At 39.5% G+C, this 21,581-nt stretch overlaps 2 protein-coding genes across 10 annotated transcripts in view; one reads left to right on the top strand and one right to left on the bottom strand.

Moving 5' to 3' along the window:
* Positions 1–183: 183 nt before the first annotated feature.
* NDUFAF5 (NADH:ubiquinone oxidoreductase complex assembly factor 5) lies at positions 184–21,178 on the bottom strand. 7 transcript variants are annotated; one of them, XR_013999613.1, is made up of 12 exons: positions 20,906–21,158; positions 18,917–18,957; positions 16,410–16,473; positions 14,209–14,256; positions 12,762–12,865; positions 9,856–9,895; positions 7,983–8,180; positions 6,853–6,913; positions 3,160–3,254; positions 888–971; positions 463–545; positions 184–295 (listed from the first exon to the last, which is right to left on the bottom strand). XR_013999613.1 is itself a non-coding variant. In XM_081148543.1 (11 exons), the coding sequence occupies exons 1-11, from the start codon at positions 21,125–21,127 to the stop codon at positions 203–205; spliced, it is 1,038 nt and encodes a 345-aa protein (XP_081004669.1). In that variant the 5' UTR covers positions 21,128–21,178; the 3' UTR covers positions 184–202. The 7 variants fall into 7 exon arrangements, 4 of the variants coding, with proteins under 4 accessions (XP_081004669.1, XP_081004671.1, XP_081004670.1 ...); XR_013999614.1 differs by having other exon boundaries at positions 888–982; positions 20,906–21,127; XR_013999615.1 differs by lacking the exon at positions 3,160–3,254 and having other exon boundaries at positions 888–982; positions 20,906–21,127.
* Positions 21,149–21,581, top strand: part of ESF1 (ESF1 nucleolar pre-rRNA processing protein homolog) — a 51,384-nt gene continuing 50,951 nt past the window's right edge. Inside the window, exon 1 of one of the 3 annotated variants that reach the window (XM_081148539.1) lies at positions 21,149–21,319. The gene's annotated coding sequence lies outside the window, so the exon portion shown is untranslated. Of the gene's footprint in view, position 21,581 lies in introns of all 3 variants that reach the window. The other 2 variants (XM_081148540.1, XM_081148541.1) reach the window with 2 other exon arrangements.

Genomic DNA, 21,581 nt, shown 5'->3' with positions numbered 1-21,581 from the left:
AGATAATAGTATCTATATAAAAACAGAAACCATGTGAAACAAATGGTTACTAAATATAGTATTAGGTTATTCTAATTATTTGAGAAGTCTGTTAGTAAAGAGCTGATATATTGCTTCTTGCTTTAAAATGTAATAATTTTAGATGTGAAAGTTACCCATCTCTAATGAAAAGTCTGGACCACATTAACACTGAATAAAATATTTATTGTGATTTTTTCCCCTGTGACATAAGATTGTTTATTTTTCCCAGCTCTCCAAATGAGACAGTTGCAGAACCTCTTTCAGCTGGTCTTGCCTGAAAATGATAGATAAAAGACATTAGAAATAGATAAATACGTAGGCCTAATTAACCCCCTTAATACTATCTTATATTAAAAAACACCCCCCACCCAATGTAAATAAACATTAAAAAGCAAAAAGAAACATAAACCCACTAAGAAAAGGGATATGTCCCACTGTTACCTGTGAATCATGGTATTTCCATCCTATCATGTAATAGATCTGGTATGTGGCAGGTATCGAACCATCCTCATTTCTGTACATTTCTATAAAGACAAACACTAGTTAAAGTCTGAAAAAACGCCGGTAGGAAAAATAATCTGCTCAACAAAAGTCATGTCCTCCAAAGAGAAATGGATATGAGGACATTCAGGGATTCTGAAAATGCTTCACATGAAAAATCCTCGACACCTGAGAAGCTGACGGTATGGAAGGAGTAAGGCCTGTTTGGAAAGGGATATGGGGATACAGGATCTGGGTTTTGAAGGAAGGACAAGAAATCTGATGGTGCCTTGACAGGAAGGGAAACAGCACCGGCAACTTTAAGGGATAAACGACAGGGCGCAGGTCCTCAGTGACACAGGCAGCGGAGTGGTCGGCGCCCTTACCTCCATACACGGCCGCAGCTGCCAGCATCGTGTCCCGGTGCAGGAGAGCTTTTCTATTCCAAGCACAGTTGCTCTCACCCATACCTAAAAACACACTACAGGCAGTTTGAGATAATACAGCAAATGCCCTGGGCAGCCCAGTCAATGCCGCAGATTTAACCTTATCTCGTCCAACAGTATACCATTCTCGAATAGTCCTGTAAAATAACCTAAATCTCATTTTGCTCTCAGAATGTAGCGAGGCTTCTTAGTGACTCTACGGCAAAACTACCTGAAGCTTCTGAGTATGAAGACAAGTGCAGAGTCAAATTTCAGGAGGCCAGCCCCAGAACACACTTTACTTGCCAGCCACGGTCTAAAGTGAGCTAGCTGGGCCCTGCTGGGTGGCTCAGTGGGTTGGAGCATTGTCCCATATCCCAAAAGGTTGCAGGTTCGATTCCCGTCAGGGCATATACCTAGGTTTCGGGTTCAATCCCTGGTTGGGGCGCTTATAGGAGGAAACCAATTGATATTTTTCTCTTCTCTCTAAAATCAATAAACATTCTCAGGTGAAGATTTAAAAAAAAAATTGTAGTAAAAAAAATAAAGTGAGCCAGTAGGGCAAAAGCAAAGTGAGTGCCCTCCAGGTGAGTCATCGGGAGTTGATAAGTGCCTTTCGAAGGATGCCACATCTTATGCCCCTTTTAGCTGCTCTTCAAAGGAGGACACTTCCAATGCCTTATTCCTAAGCCACAAATGTAATATGGTCATGAAACTTGGAAAAGGGCTCTGAGACTCATCATAGAACACCAAAGCCAACATGTTTTTAGGTTTTACAATACTTAACTAATCCCACACTAGGAAAAAAATTAGGTGCATTCTTTTCAGGGGTACTTTCCTTAATGTTTTAAAATTTATTTTTAGATTTCTTTCTTTTACTTTGATAACTAAAAGCTATATTTAATTTTTCTCTATGCATATACCTAAACAAAATTACTCTGAAAGGCTACATTTTAAAGTAGTTCTCAAAATTAAAAGTCTTTCAAAAGTAAAACTCCTTTCTATGTATTCTCTCTATATTACATGACCGGAAATCAGTTTCTTGGTTTTCTTTTTCTACTTTCACAAAAGAAACCAATAAATTTCTCAATATCAATGCTCTGTATTAGTTTAAAAATAATAATCTCCCAAGTCTTCAGTGGCCTTACTGAAAACAATCAACAAATTAGCTGTAATTAGTAAACTATTTCTTCTCCCCCGTCCGAAGAGGCTCCTAGTATTCCCTATGATAAAGAATCCATAACACCAAGAGCAGTGCCCCACAGGTTGGGAGTGTAACAGGCACAATTCATGAAGAACAGACACACACACTGGAGGATTCGCCACCAGGAAGGAAAGGAGGGTCTTAGTCGTGCTGTCATGAAGCAGCTACATGATCCCAGAGCAACTGCTCTGGGTCTTTAAGTAGTCAGACTAGAGGGTCTCTAAGGCTTCTGATGGTAACACTGTGGGCCCATTAGATAATCTAATTTAAAAACATTCTCCTACATAGTGAGAATCAACTATATCAAGAGACCAGAGGAAAACTGGGACTCACTGGGGGAGGCTGTTGCTGACGATGGCTATGGTGCTTTCATCTCCACTAACTCCCCATTGCCATGACCGACTTACCCATTAGATAATAGGCAGCACCAGTGAAAAACAGGCTTAATTTTTTAAAAGTAAATAATTTATTTCTATGCAATGCCTTCAAAAAAACTGTGATTAAGGTATACTAATTAAGATGACTAGGCACAATGCTCTTTCTGATATGGAAATCGAAGAGCACTACTCTGCAGCACAGGCAGTAACTCTGCTGCTGGGCAGCCCACCCTCCCCTCCCAAGGGAGTGCACAGCCATCCTGAACTGCCCTCCTCCTCGCGGAAGCACTGTGATGGGTTGCCACGAGTCGAGACTTTGGGATCATAATCCCAGCTGTGAGCCTTCCGTAACCTGGAGCAAAGTCATTTAACCTCTAGTAAACTCAGTTTTGTGATCTACAAAAGGGAGTGATAACATTTCATAACACATACTGATGGCTGTTTACTGAAGACCACCTGGGAAACAGATTTGGGAACTTCCGACCAGCTCTGGGCTTTGGCCTAACAGAAAAGTAGGAAAGGAGGTAACTGTTTAAGACTCTCACAGTGTTTTTAAGGTTAAGTTCAACTGTTTATAAAAAATCGAATTTATTCTGGTTTTACTAGGAACAATACTGAGTATTGTCTTAAAAAGAAAAAAAGCTGAACTTACCTTAAAACTACTGTGAAAGCCTCCAAAACTTTTCGTGCATTCATCGCTGATACACAACTTGTTTGTAAAATTAGGTCAACATTCTCGACTTTTTTCTGTGAATTAATAATAATGGCAGCTTAAATAAGAAACACCGCAACCATCAAGAAAAAAGTACAATGCAGTGTAAAATACCCAAAACCAATTTCAAGGTAGCACCATCTTCCAGTCTGCAAAGCCACACACCTGGAAGTCTCCGAAGCTTCTCCCTTCCTCCATTCATCCCCTGACCACTTCTTCCCATCTCATTTGCCTCTGACCTTTCATCAGGAGAGTGGTCAAGATTTCAGGATCTGAGTCAGGCTGCTACACTGGGTTTAAATCCTGGCTCTTCCGCTTACTAAATACATCACCACGAGCAAGGTACTTCTTTCTGCGCCTCAGTTTCCTCATGCAGAACAAGAGATGCTAACTGTGCTAGCTCTAGTCTTACCTTCCTCATACATATGCTCATAAACAACACTGGAGGGTGAGCCCTCTAACACACTAATCTGATTATCTCTCCTCTGTGCAAGTCTTCCAAGACACTACCAGGCCACCTGAGAACATCTATAAGCCTCTGGTGACTCCTGCATCACTTTCCATCATTTCCCCATTCTACATGTTCAAGCAATATTGTACAGTTCCTTAATTAGGGAACTGTGTATCCTCTTACATCTCTGTACCTTCACACAGGCCGTTTCCTTGGTCTGTAAAGCATAAGGATGCTCAAGAAACTTAGGGGAAGAATGGATGATCTCAGTGAAAACTTAAAGAGATGATAAGCATAAAAAAGGACTTAGAAATTATAAAAAGAACCAGTCAGAAATGAAGAATACAATATCTGAAATGAAGAATACACTAGAAGGAATCAACAGGAGGTTAAATGAAGCAGAGGATCGAATCAGCTAATTAGAGGACAAGATAGCAGAACATACCCAACCTGAGCAGCAAAAAAAAGTTAAAAAATCATAATGAAATAATTTTTAAAAATTGAGGGAAGTCTAAGGGACCTCTGGGACAACATCAAGAGTAACAACTTCCATATGATAGAGGTACCAGAAGAAGAAAGAGCAAGGGATCCAGAACCTATTTGAAGAAATAATGACTGAAAATGTCCCTAATTTGGTGAAGGAAAAAGACACACCTGTTCAGAGAGTCCCAAAAAAGATGAACCCAAAGAAGCCCACACCAAGACACATCCTAATTAAAATGGCAAAGGTTAAAGACAAAGAATCTTAAAAGCATCAAGAGAAAGACAGTGACCTACAAGGGAGCTCCCATACGACTGTCAGCTGATTTTTTTTTACTGTCTCTCTCTCTCTCTCTCTCTCTACATATATATATACACACACACATATATATATATATTTTAAATGTATCTTTACTGATTTCAGAGAGAGGAAAGGAGAAGGAGAGAGAGAGATAGAAACATCAATGATGAGAGTCATTGATCAGCTGCTTCCTGCACACCCCCGACTGAGGATCGAGCCTGCAACCCGGGCATGTGCCCTGACTGGGAATCAAACCCTGATTGCCTGGATCCTAGGTCGACGCTCAACCACTGAGCCACACCCAGCCGGGCTATATATTTTTTAATTAAACTTATTGGGATGACATTGGTTGATAGAGTTATATGGTTTTTGGGTATACAATTTTGTGATGCATCATGTCTGTATATTGCATTACATGCTCACCCAGAGTCAGGTGTTCTTCCATCACCATATATTTGACCCCCTTTACCCTTTACAACCCCCTCACCCCCTTTCCCTCTGGAAAAAACAAACAAAAAACCATAAATGCCTATGTCCTTTGGAACTATCCCTCCTCCCTTTTATGTCGGCCCCTCACCCCCATCCAAGGTCAATCGTCCATCAGCCTTTGCATTGCATCCCCTCCACCTTCTCAGGTACCTGAAACACCAATTATCCCTTCTCTCTCTTCTAGAGTCACTTCTATGGAAGCACTTACATTTTTCCAATCAGCAGTTACACATATTCAAACCTTAAGACAAAACAAAATGAAAAAATCTCACCCCATGTCCTATTCTTTTCTTCCCTCTGATGCCTGTAACCTTTCCATCTCCTACTTCTTTTTCACAAACTTCTTGAGAGATATTTGCTGTCAGTAGATATTTGCTGTCCCCACCTTCCACTCAGTTCTCAACCTAACATTACTTCTACTCCTGTCACTCCAACAAAAGAGGTCTCACCATGGTCACCATAACCTTTTTGTTCCTAAATCTAATGGACTTTGTTTTCAGTCTGTACTTCACTTCTCAAAAGCATCTGATGCTTCTGAGGGCTCCTTTTGTTCTAAACTATTTAGGTTCTCTTTGTTTTGAACTTTCCTTTGGTTGAGACAATACTACACTTTCCTGTTTTTCTCCTTAGCACCTTGCTAGATGTTCTTCCTCAGTCTCTTTGTAGGCTCATCCTTTTACATGGTCACTATATGCTGGATTCCTAAAGGCTCAGTATCAGACCACTTTCTCTTCTCACTTATGCTCTCACCCTTGGCAATTACTTCAAATACCACCTATTCACAAGTGAGTCACAATTTTTTAACCCACATACCCAACCACCTACTTGACATCTCCTCTTAGGTATTTCAAAACCACTTCAAAGCCAACGTATACAAATGTGAACGAAAGAGCTGTCCCTGCCCAAACTTGATCTTCTGTTGTTTTCAGAAGAAGGGTACCATCTATCTGTTAATGTGAGCTAAAAAACTCAGCAGTTATGTCTGAAATGTCACTGTCCTTCATCAGACCACAGGTAATTCACCAGTAAGAACTGTCAAATTTACCTCCCAAAAATCTCTAGAATCCACTCACTTCTCTCTATCTCCACTGCCACCACCTTAGTCCAAACTACCATTCATTTCTCACAGAGTTTTACCACAGCAGCTCTCCCTACTACTTTATCTGCCAATCCATTATTTTCAAAATATAAATCTGATACCTGAACCCCCTTCCTCACAAGGTGTTTTAACAAAGACAAACCATCTTAACAAGGTCTCTAAGACCTTACTGCCTGGTCTCTGTCACTCATTTACCCACCAATTTAATCACTTAACTCTTCTTATTATTACCTGTATTCTAGCCAAAATGCCCTTCTTTCCATTCTTGCCATGCTTTTTCTTGCAACAGGGCCTTTGCACATGCTCTTCTCCTGGCCTGGGACTCACTTCTCTCCCTTCTTCACCTCATTAACTCATCTTCAATTTTTAAAGCATAATCACCACTTCTTCAGACAAGACTTTGTTGACTTTCTCAGACCAGGACACATCCCCTTGACAAACCCCAATCCTACACTAACCCCAACTACCTGCTTTCTTGTGCCTGTACCTGAGCTGCCAACTGTTGCTAAAGAAAGTCACTGATGTGTTCTACGGTTCTCAAATGCACCATTCAAGAAAGTCCTGCCATCCTTTTATAGGCAATCACATCACTTTGTACCTCTACTTCATAGCACTTACCACAACTTCAATTTAACATTTATCTTTGTGGCAGGTGCCTGATGTCTGCCTCATCCATTTCATATTATAAGTTCCATAAAGATAGCCTGCTTTCTTACCAATGTATCCCTAGTGCTTAGCCCCAGTGCATGCCATAGTATGGGCTCTCAAAATATGACCCTCAAATGGAGTCTGAAAATGCTTTAAGTGCCTTACCTTGTAAATCTTCCATCAATTCAAACATTCCCGGATAGTTAACTTGAATTTCATCAGTGTCCTATTTAAAAAGAAAAAGAAATATTCATTTGACATTCATCACACAAAAATTCAGATTCAAAAGAAGGCCACAGAGATTACCCAGACCAATCTCTCATAATAAGCAGGACTCTTCTTTACAATATTCTTCACAGATGTCACCTGGCTTATGCTTGATTTATGATTATTTAAAATTGCAGAATAAATATTTGCCATTTTAAGAGAACTCTTCCTAAAACTCCATTAACTGGATCTAGTTCTTCCTCTGGGGAAATACAGAATAAGTCTATTCTGTACTCTGCCAACTATTACCCTCTTCTTCAAATCTAAAAACTCTGCCATGACACTGTAGGGGAGCAGGATTTCACCCCAAAATATGTTTCCTTGGCACGAAGATTACTTTAGGATGATTATTTTTTAAAAACCAATGGCTCCACAAGAGCCTTTTACCTTAACTGCCTAAAAGAATTTTGATAAAGGGCCTGGTTCAGGAAGAACACTATCATCAGAGATATCTACAAAGAATTTGGGCTACGTGTGATAAGGAGAATTCAGCAGGACTTAAAGACCAAAGACCTTTCTTTTTTTTCTTTTTAAATATATCTATTGATTTCAGAGAGAGGAAAGGAGAGGGAGAGGGAGAGAGAAACATCAATGATGAGAGAGTCATTGATCGAGCCCACAACCCGGGCATGTGCCCTGACTGGGAATTGAACCATGACCTCCAGGTTCATGGGTGAATGCTCAGCCACAGAGCAACACCAGCCAGGCAATGATGCCCATTCTTTATGAAGCTTGATAAAGGAGTGTATTGTGGGTTCAATTTCCATTCAGGGCACACTCCTAGGCTGCAGGTTCAATCCCTAGTTGGGGCATGATCTGAAGGAAACTGATGTTTCTTTCTCTCTCTCTATTGAAAAACAAACAAACAAACAAAATATCCTTGGATGAAGACTAGTAAAAACAAAAGAGAGAGAAAGTTCCAAAACATTCCCAGAATACCATCAATACCTACAGTTGTCTGTTTTTAAAATGAGAAGTTGTTTCTAAACTGTGTAATGAATGGGCTACTCGATTCTCTTGATAGTTACCACAGTCAGTGTATTAAAGCCAGCTCTCCCAAGCAGATGTCCTAGGTCATTGACAGCAGTGAAAGGAGAAATGTGTGGAGAAAATCCTCCTTCCCTTTCCGTTTCTGCTAACTGTAACGAACACCGAAGTTCGTAGAGTGTGTCGCCTCCAAACATTGCGCCAATAAAAACTCCATCTGGTTTTAAAACATAATGAATCTGTAATAAATACAAGACAACAAAACTTTTCAAAATTTTACATATAAAACTGGTAAAAGAACATATAGTGTCTAAATCAATATTTTATTATTACATTCTTATTTTGTCAAATTAATAATCAGATAAATTAATAAATAACACCTAAGGCAACAATTGTCAGAAAAGCATTGCAGTATAATATTGTTGTAAAGATAGACAATACATGCATTGATAGTATTAGCATCTATAAAATGTTACACGTTTTCAAATTTTTTAATAATAGACACAACTTATTCTTATATTCAGAAAAATAATGAAAGGAAAAAAAGTATAGTGTGGTAGACTGCAAAAGTCACAGTTCCCTCTGTGCCTGTGCCCTGTGAAACGCCACTCTGTAACAACTCCCATCAAGAGACGGAGTCTACTTCCCCGCTTCTTGAATCTGGGCTGGCCTTGTGACTTGTTTTGGCCAAAGGAATAGAGGGCAAGTGACAGTGTGTCAGTGGCAAGCCAGAGTCTCAAATGGCCTCGCACGCTTCTCCTGGAGCCCCGTGTGGCCACCCTGTTGTGAAAGAGCCAGCCCGGTGAAGGATGAGGGACATGAGGAGCAGGGTAAGCCAGGCATCCCGGCTGAGGCCACTCCTGACCAGCAAGCTCCAAGACTGTCTAATTAGTAATTTTACTAATAATTCTCCCAGGCACCCAGACTTAAAACTTTAAGGTGAGCTCTGACTCCTCCCTGTCTTTGATCTTGAGATCTAACCAGCCACTAAACATCCGGCATCAGTTTTCTGATCAACAAAAGGAAGACATCTTGCAGTTATTTAACACATATAAAAGAGCACAGGGATTGGAGTATGTGCTAAAGATATGGCAGTTATTATCCTGCCATCCAGCTTGTTAATCATGTCACTGTCCTCTTCAAAATTCTCCAGTGACTCTGAACTGCATAAAGAATAAACTCCAAATTCCTTAATCTGTCACCCAAGTCCTCCTAAATCTGCTCCCTATATATCTCATCTCCAAGCGCTGGGCTGAGTCTCCGAACAGGCTGTGGGCTTGGGACTTTGTCCTTTTCTGGTCCAGGGGCTCTTAGACCTTGTACCTATCCTGATTCTGCCTTTCTGGAATGCTTTCCCACTCCAAACCTCACCTTCCCTCTAAGGCCCTATTCAAGTAATTCCTTCCTCTTGAAGCTTTCTTGGCAGATCCAAGCCAGAGTGGTCGCCCCTTTTTACTTAGCACTCATCTATTCATTGATAAATATCAACCAACCAACATCGACCCAGAACTCGTGAAGTATGAGGCATGAGGAAAATATAAATATAGACAAATTCCTACTCGCAAAAAAGTGATAGGCAATTAAGGAGGGGAAAAACCCACTCAGAAAAAGTCTTCTAATATCAATATTATCTTGTACAAGTTACTAAAGTTTTCATAAATAAACATCTCCATAACTAGATTTTTTGAATTGCCAGGGAGGGGGAAATCACCCGGTGTACTTAATATGTCAAAGGGCACCAAGCACAGCCAGCCCACAGAACATCATAAATGCTTACTAGATTTGCTTCAATTTCCAATTATCATAAGTATAAAATGGAAAACATCTATAAGTTTCCATGTGAAAACAGAAATATAAGTTTCTAATAATAAATAAAATAACACGGGCTATTAGAATCAAAATTAAATGTCTTACCTGTTCAAGGGCTCCAGGAAGGTCATTCACCCAATGCAAACTAAAATATGAAAACATATTTGTCCCAGCTTAATTCATATAATTAATTAGTATAAGTATCACTAGTACAATGATAAACCACAAAAAAGGGTGTTAATTTTAAGTTGAAACTGCATATCAAAATTCACTGATTGATTTTATATAAGTTAAGAACATATTCCCAGGGGAAAACTTTCCTTCGGTCACACTAGAAAATGTGATAGGTGTTCACTTTGCTGCTATGCATATCTGTGCAATTATTCTTTGCTAAATAAAGTAAAAGTAAATTTTTCCAAATAAGACATACAAGTGGCCAACAGGCACATGAAAAGGTGCTCGACATCACTGATCACTAGGGAAACGCAAACCATCTGAGTTGCCATTACCTTATACCTAGGAGTACGGCTACTATCAAAAAAACAAGGGACAGCAAATGCTGGCAAAATTGTGGAGTAAAGGGAACCCTTGTACACTGCAGGTGGGAATGTAAACTGGTACAGCCACCAAAGAAACAGTATGGAGATTCCTCAAAAAAATTAAAAATTGAACTACCATATGATCCTGCAATCCCACTTCTGGGTATATATCCGAAGGAAATGAAAACACTTTTTATTTCAAAAAGATGCCTGCACCCCCATGTTCAGTACAGCATTAATCACAATAGTCAAGATGTGGAAACAACCTAAGTGTCCGTCAATGGAGGAATAGATAAGGATGTGATACACACACACACACTATAATATTACTCAGCAATATGAAGGAGAGAAACCCTGCCTTTTGGGACAGTATGGATGGGCCTTGAGGGCATTATACCAAGCGAAATAAGTCAGACAAAGAAAGAAAGAAAGACTGCATGTTCTCACTTACATCCAGAATCTAAAAAAAGCCAAGTACACAGACACAATAGAATGTGGCTTATCAGGGGCAGGAGGTTGAGGGAAACGAGGAGGTGTTGGTCAAAGGGTACAAAGTCTCAGGTATAAGACGAACAAGACTTGGGGAACTAATGCACAGCGTGGTGACTATAATTAACAAGACTGTATGATATACTTGAAGGTTTTTAAGAGAGTAGATCTTGTATGCTATCACCACACACACAAAATTCTTAACAATGTGAAGGGATGGAGATATTAACTAAACTTACTATGATAATCATTTTGCAAGATCACCACATTGTATACCTTAAACTTACATATGTTATATATCAAGAATCATTCAATAAAATTGGGGAAAATAAACTAAAAGTCGTTCCTACCCAGCATCTCTTCTAAACAGTGCTATTCTGAGAACATATTTGAAGTAGTAAAAATAAGCACCTGATAACATGTTCAAAGAAGTTCATCAATTAAATCAAACAATCATGCTACAGACATATAGTAGTCTAAGTCCTACTTTCCTAAAAAAATTTAAAAAAAAAATTCATCAGAAGACCTATAATTTCCCCAAGGTAAGTAGTATTAATCATCAAAAACTTAGCTGAGTTTTCTGATAAATAACACTCCATGTTTTTTGAGATCATAAAAGAAAAATACAGACAAATCCAGAGCTCTATATATTGCAAACTTCGATGAAGAAACCTCTTGCATTGCCTTTGGCCCTCCCTCTCCCAGTGTGTAGCGACAGGTGAAGGCAAGAGTCAGAGTCTACAGAGTGCAGCCACTCTTTCTTAGTGGAGCTGGCACCCTCTTGTGAAGCACTGAATACCCATTTCACACCATACTGTGTTAGGCTCTACATTTTTCTTTCATACTATTTTCTAACAATTAGATACTTTAAAAATTAAAGAGGTCATATTATAAGCTCTGTGACACTTGCAGGGAACGGAAAGCAACAGGATTAGTTACTTTTGCAAACAGCAAGCAAGCTAAAGTTAAAACCTGGGTTCTGACTCGCTACCCAGGGTTCTTTCCCTTAGACCAGGGCTCTAGTGCCTTTCATTTCGTGATAGATTCTGAACACTTTTCAAAGTTTGTTCCGCGACAGAATCTGAATACTTTCCTAAATTTGCTCAGCACACCTCAACAAGCAGGGAAGCTACAAACTCACTGAAGAAAACAGCAAAGGTGACCAACTCTCCCAGTTTGCCAGGGACTGAGGAGGTTTCTGGGACACAGGTCTTTCAGTGCTAACACTGGCAAAGTCATGGGCCAACTGTGATGCTTGCTCACCTGTTTTAAAAACAGCTCTCAAAAGGGTTGTAGTGAGCATGTGGAATCTTTGAAAGAAAATATGACTATAATACTGAGGCAGGAGAAATAAGGTACCACATAGAATATTTTATTTTCTCTGTTAGACACTAAGTTCTCTGAGGACAGGATCCCCATCTGAATTCATTTTTGTATTCCCCAAAGCATCTAACGCACTGCCTTGCATATTAAAATCTATTCAATAAATATTTACAATACATGTTTGTGTAATAAGTGTGGAAAGGCATGGAAGAAAGACCAAAGGGAGAAAAGTAACCCTGAGGACTATATTTCTGTGTAGAAAAATAATTAGAAGGAAACGCTAGCTTTTCCTTATTTACCAGAATGAGTTTATAAAGATGTTCTAACACTTGAATATTGTAATCAGCATACTCTTCCAAACTCCTGCCCCCATCAATATCAATTCCAGAATGCTAAGTTACATTGGGGAGGAAAACCCTTCTATCACAGATAAGCTTTAGCAAATTGAGGAAAGCTGGGGGTGGGGTGGGGGAGTTAAGGTACTAGATCATATTATCTCCACTAGGGAACAGATATCCACAATCCTTTACCAGAGAAATCTTACAGTTTCTAAACCAAGAAAAACTGTTTTGTGACTTAAAACAAGGACATTAAGAATTTACTTCATTATCTATTTTATTTATAACATCTATTTTTTAAAAGTACAAATGTATTACCAACCTTAAACTGCTAACCACCAGGTCAAATGTATTTTCTCTGAAAGGAAGGAATTCTTCATCAGCTAAAACAGTGACAGTAGGAATTTCCGTTTCTAAGGTATTTTTCTAATGGTTAAAAAATAGAAGTTCAAAAACACATTTATAAAAATCTCAATTATTAACACAATCACTGTTTGTTAAATGTAATGTTACATTTCTTGGCAGTTTCTATCCCTTCCAGAAAAAAAAAAAAAAAAAAAAAGGAGCCACAAAGAAGGCACTCAAAACATTTTTCTTAAATTAAACTTAAGACCAGCCAAAAAATTGGTTAGCTGGTTGGCAAAACATAAACAGGACACCTATTTCATATTAAATCTCAGAAACCTAAAAGTTTAAGTGGAATAACTGACGCCATAAAAGTACTAGATGAAAATACTGGTGAACATTTTTATACTCTGATGAAAATACGTAAATAAACATGACTCAAAAGGCACAAACTATAAAGAAAAAGATTGATATATTTGATGATAAACTAATCAAAAACTTCTAAAAAAGCAATAAATAATGTAAACACACTTGGGAAAATATTTACAACTTATATAATGAAAGATTAATATCCCTAAAAATTAAGCTAGAATAAAAACCACTTAGGAGAAAGACATGCCAAGGGTAAAGTAGATAAAGGACAAGATACAGAAACATCACACTATTATAAATTCAAAAATTAAAAAATATCAATAGCCAAATATCAGTAGCCAAAAATCATCAACAGTGATTTGACTGTACGAGTCATCAAAGAAATACAAGTAAAAATAATGACCAGATTCTACTTTCTGCCTATCAGACTGACAAAGACAAAACAACTGGTCCAATGTTGCCAAAGAGAAAAAAGTAGTTTCATTTAATATGGTTATTCAATCTTTCTAAGGTCCGTCTGCAATCCATAAATTCCATTATTAGGGATTTATTCCCAGGGAGAAAATAAATAAAACACACAAGGTCACTTTATATGATGAGGTTCATTACAGTGTTGGTTATTGAGAAACTAGAAATAGAACTAACCGTCCCTTCAGTACAAATTTAGCTAAATAAACCATGGAATATTCATATATTGGAATATACAGCTATTTAAAAAGACGGTGTGTGTGTGATTCACTGATATCAAAGATGATAGCCTGTGAAACACATGTTATGTTAGCATAATACCGTTTGTATAAAACTGTATGTTGGAGATAGTTAAATATCTACGAAGGTGGGGACCAAAATGTCACCGGTGGATGCCTCTGAGTGGTGGGACTAGGGGTGATTTTTCTTTTTTCCTTTATAGTTCTTGTATTATTAAATTCTTCTTTATGCGTTATTATTTATAATCAGAAAAAAAGCTGTTTTCATCTTAAAAGAAATAAAAAATAAAGAACTAAAAATCAAACCAGGAGATGAAAAACCAATCGTGTTAAAAAGCTACCTACCAGAGCATTTTCTGCTATATCTGCCTGGAAAAACTTTCCAACAGTTTCCTGCAATAAAATAATTCAAGCTGATCCAATGTTATAAAAACAAACAGAAATCCAGTAGCAATAAAACAAAACAAATTGGACATTTCTAAAGGAGGTTGTGATAGTTACAGATTAATTTTCTGCTCTGTGTGGTGCAAATACCTTTAATATTACATAGTAAGTTACAAAGACTTAAGTATATGCGGCCAACATTATGCTTACTATATTTAGCTATACTTAATGAAATAGAGAACACAAGTGTAGTAATCAACATCCTTAATTTACTCCACTGGGTAAAGGCATGTGTATTAACTTTTCCAAAGCATATGCTGTGAGCTAATCCCCTCTTGTGCCACAAAAGACTTGCATTGGTTTTCTGGCCTTTTAGTTCATTCAGAGCTTACAAAGAGTAAAGAAAGACTTAAACACAGATACTGGGGGTGGGGGAGGAGGTGCACGGGGGTGAGTGGGGTGTAATAAGTGGTTTGTGTGCCATTCCCCTGGTGCAATTACACTCCCTTCCTTCAAAGAGGAAAGACACCATATATCTTGCCCGGATTAACTCCTTCCATTATGTTCTCTTTTCTCCAGGGTGCAGCTCCTTCCATCACCGTCTACACCAATCTTCCTTCAGTCTCTGTCTTCTATGTCTCTTCCCTCACCTTACTACAGCAGATGCCTCGCAATCTTGACAAATCTCTTTTACTCACCTTCTACTTGTTGCGTTTGTCATCCACAGCTCCACTCCTTAAGAATGTCTTTCTCCTCGATTTCCACTTTCCCTTCCCTACGAAAACTATTTCACTAACCACCTCACCACCAGCTACAACCTGTCTGCCCTTAGTCCTGCTTCACTTGACCTCTGAAGCACAGCACTGTAGAAACGTCACTGCTTTCTCCTCCCGTTCCCTCCTCTGCTAGAAACGCCAATCCTTTCAACTTCACCCACAGCCCCTTCCTAAGGAGCTTCCCTGCCCACAGCTACCTGGCCACCTGAGGGCAACCAGTGTGCGGGTGAATGTTTAACTACAAGCACTCCAAAAAAGGCGCTGAGTTGTAGTGTTTGCCAGTTTCCATGCTGTAATCACTCCAGTAGACGATTTCATGCGACCAACATGATGTAGCTAACTGCAGAGTTGGGAAGAGATGTGCACAGTAGGCTCTCACAAGCCAGCTCCAGTACACCAGTGCCAGGGGTGAAAGGTCTCTCACACATCCCTTCCTTTGTATCTTGCTGTCTCCATATAGGTGGCAGGTCTTTATGTCTCCTGTCACACTGCCCTCAACACAGCCCTCTAAATGGTCTGTCTCTAAATCCTCTCCCTTCTTCAGTCCCTCCTGCCTACTACCCTGAAATTAATCTTCCTTAAACGTCACTGTCTCATACCCTACAGTATTCTACCTCTGTGCCTTTCCTCCTGCCATGTCTTTACTTCCACGCCTATGAAACATCAGTTCAGTTTCTTTCAAATCCCAGATCAGATTCTGTACCCCTCTAGAGGTCTTTAACCACATGAACCCCTACTGATTTTTCCTTTCCCTTAACTCCAGTTGCAGTTTAATAACTGTACCATTTCTGTGGCATTTACTACTATGAACAAAAGTGTTTTGGGAGCCTCATGCACACCCCTACCTCCGCCCTGACCCAAGTGTATGTTTTTTCTAAGTAGGTTTTATATAAAAATCCCACTTTAATTTGTATCCATCAGACTGTCCCATATATAGGGGCTAAAACAATAAGTAAATGTCTTTAGGGTTGAATTAGAAAATGTAAAATAAAACGGTATAAGCATTAAAGGCTAGTTATCACACTGAAATTAATATTTTTCCTAGCTAAAAGATTAGCTTAATCACATTTTCCAAATGGATGTCAATCTGATTTTATTGTGAATTATTAAAAACATTTGAACAAAATAGAAATAAAGAGCAACATATCTTATATAGATTAAAGAAACTATCAGTAGGAACACTGTATAAAAGATTCAAAGTAAAGAAAAACAACCTTAAGGAAAAATACTTAAGAAAGGATGCAAAACAACCATTAGTTCAACCACTTAAAAAAACACAAAATTTATCAATTCCGATATAATCCAAATATAACTGATCGGGAAATTCTTTCCTTAAAGTCAGCCAATTTTATTTCTCAAGTAAATTAAATTATCCATCAAATATACCTTATTCAAATTTTGTGCTATGTAACCTCTTCCACAACCGACATCCAAAGCAAGGGGGAAATCTCTAAAAAACAGACACAGAAGTTATGTTTTATCTGTAATAATGCAGCCCATAAAATAATTATTAAGATCTAATTTTGCTTATAATTTACTAAGAACTAATTTGTAAGTGAATGCAACTTTCAAAAAGCTTTATCATCTCTCTTTTCTGTCTTGCAAGTTGTAAGTACCAGAAAACATACCGGACAGAGCAAGTCTGTCTGGTCCAGCCATTCATTCATAGGACCTCATAATCAATCCACTTTCCATATGGTCGCTCCATGACATAGATTCAAAGAACAGATTTAGTGAGTGTATTTTAATTTAATAATATATCCAGATAAAGAATGAAAAGAAGTTAATGTAAATTAACTTGATAATATTCCACATACCTATTAAGAACTTACTAATTCTACTTCTCAAATTTGTTGAGGCAGCATTTGACTTAGATATCATCATGTGAAACACCATGAAATACCATATGTTAAACTAAAAACAAAACAAAACACCAACTAAATAATAGCTCACTTTTATTGTAATCTTACCAGGTTCAGCAATATGCTAAGTGTTCAGAGTTCAAGAAGTCAACCCAAGGTCACTCAACTAAAAAGAGCAGTCAGAACTTGAATTCAGTCCATGTGAATCCTGAACCAGAACCATTATCCTCTATGTTATGCTGTCTTCTCTAAATATACCATGGCATACTAAATCAGTACACACATCTAATTGTAGGCCATAGGTTTACGAAAAATTTGTGACAAGAAAACTTAAAATTTTACCCACTAATAACATTTTTCCTATTGGAATCAAAAGAGTCCCTTTTCAAGTTCAGTTAAAATCATATGTCAAAAATATAGAACACCAGTACACAAGTGGAGACACTGGCGAGAGGGAACCATGAACATAGGTGGTGTGGCACTGTGAAGTACACAGGCTTTGCAATCAGAAAGTCATGGGTTAGAATTCTAGGCCTGCAATTTACTGGCTCTGTGACCGGAAACAAGTGATTTAATCTTGCTGTATCTGTCTCCCCAACAGTAAAGTGGAAAAGTTATTGGCTCCCTCAGGGTTGGTGTGAAATTTTTAAGAAACAATGCATGTAAAGTATTTAGCCTAGTACAAATGCTCAGCAAAAGTTAGTTATGAGTTATTATCACTGACTAAAACAGTATGAAGTGAGCCTCAGATAACGCAAATAAGACATTTAATAATCTGTGGGGTTAGTTTTTAAAAATCATCACAAGATCAGTGCTGACAATACAAACTACTCTAACAGCAGAACATTAGTACAAGGACATTTAGACTAGTATTTTAAATAATTTAATTCCAAAGAGTTAAACTAATAGTAGCAAATAGTTATTAGTTTAAGACATGCTTTTAACCATAATCACAGTTCTCTCCAAAGACCGTGTTTTATTCAATAGTATGACATTAAAAAATTGAACAATTCAAACTGATTTGGAAAATTTGTTTCATTTATTAAATCACAAATGGCCAGAATCCAGGAAAATAAATGACTACAGTACAGAGAACTAGCTAATTTTTAGATCTTTAAAATAATGGAACTAATGAAACATGAAATGAGGGCAATTATTTGCAATAATGAAGTTTTTTTTAATCTTACAAAATTAAATCATCCCAATACTATTAAGTAGCAAGAATATATCTAAACTATGATTGAAAGAGTTTATGGTTTTACAAAATTCCCTTTTTTATAGACAAATGTAATAAATTCATCTCATATTGGTCTAATTTAATTGATGTCTTTTAAACACAAAAAGTGCAAAAAGTGATTTACTAATATCATAGAGCAATTCTACACAAAGCCATTATTTAACTGTGGTTCCCGCCATGTAGTTATAAATTAGAATCTGTAAAACTTTCATTATACTTAACAGAGCAATAAATCCATCAAAGTTTTAATAATTACTTGAAGAAAGTGTTCTTTTCTCAAATCTGCCTCTATATAATTATCATAGAACACTTATTGCCATAAGGATACTTAAGGTAAAATGGCCAACATCTGTTATAGCCTGATTGGGAAACAAATCTAGGTAGACTCTCCTTTGCATAGGTGGTAAAAGATTCTGTTGTTATTTTTAGTTAAACTTTTAAAGCTAGGTTTAATAAATATAAAAAATTCACACACAGTCAATTCTTTTTATCTCCATTTTTGGAGCTATTTTTCCATTATTAGCTTTGGCTAAATCAAGTGGATCCGTCATTCAGACTCAGAGAGAAGCTAAGCATTGTACTTCCATTTATTCTTTCTTTAAGCAACAATGTAAAACACTTGCTCTTCCAGATGTGGAAAAGAAAATACTTAGAGAGGGATTAAAGTCACTAATCCCAGTAAAAAAAAAATTCGTCCAGATTCTGTCATTCCAGATATCAAGCTCTCATCATTTAATCTCTCAAGTCTCCAGTCAAAGTTGATTGTGTTCTGTTACCTATTTATCATCACCTACCTGGCTATGTCATATACACGGTCCGCAATCCGGCTTCCAACCTGAAGGATTTTAAGAGACAGCGATGTACACAAGTTAAGATGGGTAGGTTTAACAGAGAAGTAACACTCTTTTTCCAGTATTCGACAATCCATAGGTTATTTACGCTTCAACATGTTTGTAAGTACTTCCCTTTATCCCCTTTTCCACGTGACCACAGCAACTTTCTTTCCAAATTCTAAATAGAAACATAACAAATAAAAATATCCCAGGAAACAAATTAAGGCAAATTACTTCAGAAGTTAATTTAAAGGAAATTGAGACTAAACATATTCTACACAGTCTCCATTCTCTCTGTGTATATGTATGTATGTATATATATATATATATAGGCTACATATATGTATATAGCCTTTATAGTCCATGTGCTATAAGAGCACAAGGATGAAAGTCAATTGGAACATAACAGGCACCATATTGTCCACAGAGATTAGGATGAAGTACTTTTAAGTGAAAAAGCATTTAATTAGCCTCAATCAAATTGTAACCCAGGAACTTTTTTTGGAGAAGATTGGCTAGGAATGCAAATCTTCTAAGTACATGCCACCATGAACTCTGAGAACAGTCAGTCACCTGATCAAACCAGCCAGCGCTGCACAGAGCCCTGACCAAGCAGGAGCTCAGTAAGTGTTTGTTGCATTGGCTTGAAAGAGCCCATTATACTTGACTCAGTACTTGCTCCAAGCCTGAAGAAACGATTACTTAGGCCTGAGATTGGTACTACCTGTCCCCCTGGGCTGAGAGGAGGCGGTCTCTCAAACCAGCAGGCGCACCAGAGATCCTAATGTATCTTAATTTGATCTCCCTAAAACAAAAAATCCTATCACTGCACTGCTTAAAACCATTCGACAGCCTCACAGTCGTCCACAGCAGTGCTGGACAATAGAAAAACAGTAAGAGCCACATGTGCAATTTAAATGTTTCCCGTAGCCACTTTTCATTAAAAGAAAACAGGAGGAATTAACTTTCACATATTTATTTAACCCAATATATCAATACTATAATTTCAACATGGAATCAATATAAAAAGTTACTAGTGGAATATTTTACATCCCTTTTTCATACTAAGGCACTGAAATCCAGTGCCTTTCACGCTTACAGCACATCTCAATCAGACCAGCCACCTTTGAAGTGCTCACTAGCTACCTGTGGCCAGAGGTCACCACATTGAACAAATGGGGAGCTGAGACAGGAGACTCCAGAGCCCTTACCCCTTCAGGGCCCACCCCGACCTCCCTGGAGGCCTCCACGAGGCCCTTCCGGCGCCTGGGGCTCTGCATTCCTTTTCCTTCGCCTGTTGGCTTTCCTCCCGCCTCGGCGCGGATCCCAATGCCTCCCACAAGGTCGGCCCTCGCGGCCGCTATACCACTTCGTTATCTCCCCTCACTTCCTTAGCTGACATCACATGTTTTGTTCACCGTCTGTCTTGCCTTCAACAAGAATGAAATCTCAGGAGGGCAGGGGTCTACTTTGCCCTGGACATACCCGTAACTCAGGCAATATGAATGAATGAATGAATGAATGAATGAATGAAGGAAGGAAGGAAGGAAGGAAGGAAGGAAGGAAGGAGTGAATGAGTGAGTGAATGAATGAGTGAATGAATGAGTGAATGAGTAAGTGATTGAAAGAGCGAGTGAACAAATGAGTGAATGAGTGAACGAATGAGTGAAGGAGTGAATGAGCGAGTGAACGAATGAGTGAACGAATGAGTGAGTGAGTACCTTACAAACATCCGAGTGAGTGAATGAGTGAATGAATGAGTGAGTGAGTGAGTGAGTGAGCCCCTTACAAACATCCGAGCGGGCCCTTCGGTGATTAGAATACAGGCCCAGAAGGGCGGGGCGCTGCTCAAGGTCACCCGGCGAGACGGGGTCGGTCGGGGCCCTGCCGGAGCCCCGGGGCGCAAAGCCGAGGCCCGGCGCCGCCGGCGCCCGCCGCCCGCGGACTCACCTCCTCCCTCAGGTACTCAAACTTCACAGGATCCGGCTGCCGGGCCGCCCAGTTCTTCTGTTTCCTCTTCAAGCCTCGATCGAAGATATTTAGGGCTCTGGGCGAGGTGCTGCCGGGGGAAGAGACGCCAGAGGCGACCTTTCGGAGACCAAGGTTCTTCCCCGGGACCCCCGCCCCCGTGGGTCGCCGCCACAGGAGCCAGGGCCGGGTCCGCGACAGCATCTTGCGGGCTGACACCCTTTGCTGGCGCGCCTGTCGTGCGCATGCGCCGCCGCAGCTTCGGCGGCTCCTCTAGAGCTCTTCGCGGAGGGAAGCGGAGGTAGTTTGGCCGAGTTCGCCCGCCGTTACGGCGGAACGTCACGCGGAGCATTGTGGGTGCGATCCCACGTGAGGCTAGGGGAAGGCTCCGAGGCGGTGAGTGGGGCAGGGTTCCAGCCGGACTGTGCGGGGGGCAGAGCCGGCCTCCGGGGGTGCGCCCCGCCTCCTCGCCTTCCCGGCCTCATCTTTCGGGCTTCCTTGGTCCTTCTCAAGGGCCTGTTGAGACCTCAGTCCAGTTGCAGCGCCCTGAGGTGTGGGAGCTGGAAGGAGACCCTCGTCCCGAGCTGCCCGGTGTTCCCCGCGCTAGAGGGGGGCCTAAGGGGCGGGGGGGCGCGGAGAGGAGGGCGGGCGTCGGAGG

The sequence above is a fragment of the Miniopterus schreibersii genome, assembly GCF_964146895.1.
Source record: "Miniopterus schreibersii genome assembly, chromosome: 10".
NCBI classification, from domain to species: Eukaryota; Metazoa; Chordata; class Mammalia; order Chiroptera; family Miniopteridae; genus Miniopterus; species Miniopterus schreibersii.
The sequence above is the reverse complement of the archived record's forward strand: the minus strand, read 5'-3'. Positions and strand labels throughout refer to the sequence as shown.

Bases quoted from the DNA above. Each gene is read 5' to 3' on its own strand.
- NDUFAF5 (XM_081148543.1), bottom strand. From the start codon at position 21,127: ATGCTGTCGCGGACCCGGCCCTGGCTCCTGTGGCGGCGACCCACGGGG. The intron at 14,257-16,409 runs GTATATTTGATG...ATTTTATTGCAG, and splicing joins TAGCACAAAATTTGAATAAG to GAAACTGTTGGAAAGTTTTT. The intron at 546-887 runs GTAAGGGCGCCG...TTGTCTTTATAG, and splicing joins AGCTGCGGCCGTGTATGGAG to AAATGTACAGAAATGAGGAT.